Source organism: Perkinsus marinus (genome assembly GCF_000006405.1).
Source record: "Perkinsus marinus ATCC 50983 genomic scaffold scf_1104296963318, whole genome shotgun sequence".
NCBI classification, from domain to species: domain Eukaryota; phylum Perkinsozoa; order Perkinsida; family Perkinsidae; genus Perkinsus; species Perkinsus marinus.
Window position 1 is genome coordinate 33,860 of NW_003205107.1, and position 4,042 is coordinate 37,901.

The 4,042-nt window shown below is 48.5% G+C and overlaps 1 protein-coding gene across 1 annotated transcript in view; it reads left to right on the top strand.

Moving 5' to 3' along the window:
* Positions 1 to 890: 890 nt before the first annotated feature.
* Positions 891 to 4,042, top strand: part of Pmar_PMAR001787 (succinate dehydrogenase, putative) — a gene marked incomplete at both ends in the record, with an annotated part of 3,276 nt that continues 124 nt past the window's right edge. Inside the window, one exon of the mRNA XM_002771180.1 lies at positions 891 to 4,042. This exon is cut by the window's right edge and continues 4 nt beyond it. Within this exon, the coding sequence (XP_002771226.1) occupies positions 891 to 4,042 (3,152 nt within the window).

Genomic DNA, 4,042 nt, shown 5'->3' on the forward strand with positions numbered 1-4,042 from the left:
CGCTGCTTTGATGTGTGGACGCTAGTGCCATATAGCCACATATGTGTTTTCGCATCGAATCTAACCGTCTGCAAGTCACAGATGGTTGTATTATCTTCATGCAAACATTGTTGGTTTCGGCATCTTCTCAGTTTGTGATTTTTTGGTTCTCGTTTATTGATCAACCTCCCATTTTGCCCCTGCTTGGTGGTATCTGTTCTCTAAGGGTCATGGATTGGCAGTAGTTCGTTGACTGCTGGTCGTTGACGGTTCTGATCTGATCCGTGGTTCTACTGTCAGCATCAATTCTGGTTGACCTCTGGCTTAGCTCGGCATGATACTTGGTTTTGTGGTGCTATATATCTAGGTGCTCACATTTTTCTACGATGTGATCTTATTGGGTTGGGATATCAAGAGAACGAAATCCTATGACTCAACATTTCCCGCTGGGAATCTTATCATGGGATCTTCCGAACTCGATGGCAGCTGCTAAAGATCTCCATCGAACAATCCTGTGCACAGCATGTATCCACGATTGAATCCAACGAGTTATCATCACTATCGGGACATTGTCACACAACACGATCAAAGACACTTTCTCATACTATCTTGGGGAATATTGAAACATATCCAGAGCGGATCACCTGTTAAACGAGTACACACGGAAACTGGTTTCATCTGGACAAAACTAATGCCTGCAATTGCACGCCGAATGAGTCTCCAAAAAATCCATGCTTGGAGACATCTTGTGTCGCAGCTTAGACCGAGCTAGATATTTCAGCAGCTTATGTATCTCGTGATGCTCATGCAATCTTTTATATAAGTATAGATATAAGTATAGATTAGATTCGATCATTGACAGGAGTGGTTAGAGATGACGAGCATTGCTTCAGTTTTTTATTCATCAACTCATGTCCTCTACAGCAACTCAACCCAACCAAGTTATCGTGGTTGGTGGCGGTCTTGCAGGGTTTTCTGCTGCTAATAGTATTCTTGAGCATGGTGGTAACGTTTTGCTCATTGACAAGTCAGCGTTCTGTGGCGGTAACTCCTCCAAGGCTACTTCTGGCATCAATGGTTCGTGCACCAGAACTCAGAAGAAACTTGGTATCGAGGATTCGAACAAGTTGTTCGAATTTGACTGCATGAAGGGTGGCTCCAAGAGTCCTGAGCTTATTAATACCATGGTTGAGCATTCCGGCTCCTCGGTCAACTGGCTCATGGACAACTTCGATCTCGATCTTTCTCTTCTATCTCGTTTGGGTGGTCACTCTGTTGAGCGTACCCATCGTGGTAAGGAGCGTTTCCCTGGTATGACTATCACTTACGCCGAGATGCAGATGGCAGAGGCTATTTCCAAGGCCCTACCTGATAGATGCCAGATCATCAATAAGGCCCGTGCTACCGAGTTGCTCACCAACAAAGAAGGTGACGTGATTGGTGTTCTGTATACGACTAACGATGGTCAATCACATAAGGTTTTCGGTCCGGTCGTCCTCGCAACTGGTGGATACGGTGCCGATTTCACTAAGGATGGTCTCTTGGCTAAGTACCGTCCTGACTTGCTCAAGTTGTCTACTACTAACGGAGAGCATTGTACTGGTGATGGCATCAAGATGGGTGTTGCAGCCAATGCTGATGTCGTTGATCTCGAGTGGGTACAGGTTCATCCTACCGGTCTCGTAAACCCCAAGGACCCTGACAGTAAGGTCAAGTTCTTGGCTGCTGAGGCTCTTCGTGGTGTTGGTGGAATCTTGCTCGATGCTGATGGTCATCGTTTCTCCAATGAGCTTGGCCGTCGTGATTATGTGTCCGATAAGATGTTCCACAACAAGGGTCCCTTCCGTTTGGTATTGAACACTGCTTCGGCCAACGAAATTCGCTGGCATGTTGAGCACTACAAGGGCCGTGGTGTCATGAAGGACTTCGACAGTGCTTACGATCTCGCTAAGGAGATGGGCATTCCGGCTTCTACCTTGGAGCAGACCTTCAAGGATTACAAGGAGGTTGCCAGTAAGCAGGAGGCCAACCCCGATGGTGGTGAGTATGATGCTTACCCGACCGGCAAGACCTTTGACAAGTTCGGCAAGAAGTTCTTCACAAACTACGACTTCAAGATGGACGATCACTATAGCGTCGCCATTGTCACTCCTCTTGTTCACTACTGTATGGGTGGTCTTAAGATTGACACGGTTGGTCGCGTCATCAGCAAGGAGACGAAGAAGCCAATTCGTGGTCTCTACGCTGCTGGTGAAGTTATGGGAGGTGTTCATGGCAACAACCGTTTGGGTGGTAACTCCCTCCTCGATTGTGTTGTCTACGGCAGAATTACCGGAAAGGACGCCTGTAAGAATTTCCTTCCTGCTCGAGAAGACGTGCCTCTGAAGGATCTTGCCCTCGGTCGTACGAAGCCCAATAAGCGTGCCATTATTGTTGGTGGTGGTTTGGCTGGTTTCAGTGCCTGCAATTCGATTCTTGAGCACGGTGGCAGCGTGTTGTTGCTTGATAAGTCTGCTTTCTGTGGTGGTAACTCGTCTAAGGCCACTTCTGGTATCAATGGATCTTGCACTAAGACTCAGAAGAGACTTGGCATCAAGGATTCCAATGAGCTGTTCGAGTTCGATTGCATGAAGGGTGGTTCCAAGAATCCTCAACTCATCAAGACCATGGTTGAAGCTTCTGGCCCTTCCGTTGACTGGTTAATGGAGAACTTCGATCTCGATCTTTCTCTACTCTCTCGTTTGGGTGGTCACTCTGTTGAGCGTACCCATCGTGGAAAGGAGCGTTTCCCTGGTATGACTATCACTTATGCCGAAATGCAAATGGCCGAGGCTATCTCCAAGGCCCTGCCTGATAGGTGTCAGATCATGAACAAGGCTAGGGTGACCGATCTCATCACTGGGGATGACGGTGAGGTCATTGGTGTTCGCTACACTAAAGATGGCAAGGAACGTTCCGAGTTCGGTCCTGTCATTCTTGCAACGGGTGGTTTCGGTGCTGATTTCTCAAAGGATGGGCTACTCGCCAAGTATCGTCCCGACTTGCTCAAGTTGTCCACTACCAACGGTGAGCACTGCACTGGCGACGGAATCAAGATGGGTGTAGCGATTGGTGCTAAGGCAATTGATCTCGAGTGGGTACAGGTTCATCCTACCGGTCTCGTGAACCCCAAGGACCCTGACAGTAAGGTCAAGTTCTTGGCTGCTGAGGCTCTTCGTGGTGTTGGTGGAATCTTGCTCGATGCTGATGGTCATCGCTTCTCCAATGAGCTTGGTCGTCGTGATTATGTTTCCGATAAGATGTTCCACAACAAGGGTCCCTTCCGTTTGGTATTGAACACTGCTTCGGCCAACGAAATTCGCTGGCATGTTGAGCACTACAAGGGCCGTGGTGTCATGAAGGACTTCGACAGTGCTTACGATCTCGCTAAGGAGATGGGCATTCCGGCTTCTACCTTGGAGCAGACCTTCAAGGATTACAAGGAGGTTGCCAGTAAACAGGAGGCCAACCCCGATGGTGGTGAGTATGATGCTTATCCGACCGGCAAGACCTTTGATAAGTTCGGCAAGAAGTTCTTCACGAACTACGACTTCAAGATGGACGATCACTATAGCGTCGCCATTGTCACTCCTCTTGTTCACTATTGCATGGGCGGTCTTAAGATTGATACTTCTTCTCATGTCATTGGCGAGGGCGATAAGCCTATTCGCGGCCTGTACGCTGCCGGTGAGGTCATGGGAGGCGTTCACGGCAACAACCGTTTAGGTGGCAATTCTCTACTCGATTGTGTTGCCTATGGTCGTATCTCCGGCAAGGATTTGATGGATACTTTCTTCCAATCTGCCAAGCCCGTAGCTTTGAAGGATTTAGCTGCTGGAAGAACGGAGCCTCGTAGACCTGCGATAGTTGTTGGTGGTGGTCTTGCAGGTTTCTCTGCCGCTAACACCATCTTGGAACGAGGTGGCGAAGTTATCCTCATCGATAAGTCTGCCTTCTGTGGTGGTAACTCGTCCAAGGCCACTTCTGGTATCAATGGATCTTGCACTAAGACTCAGAAGAGACT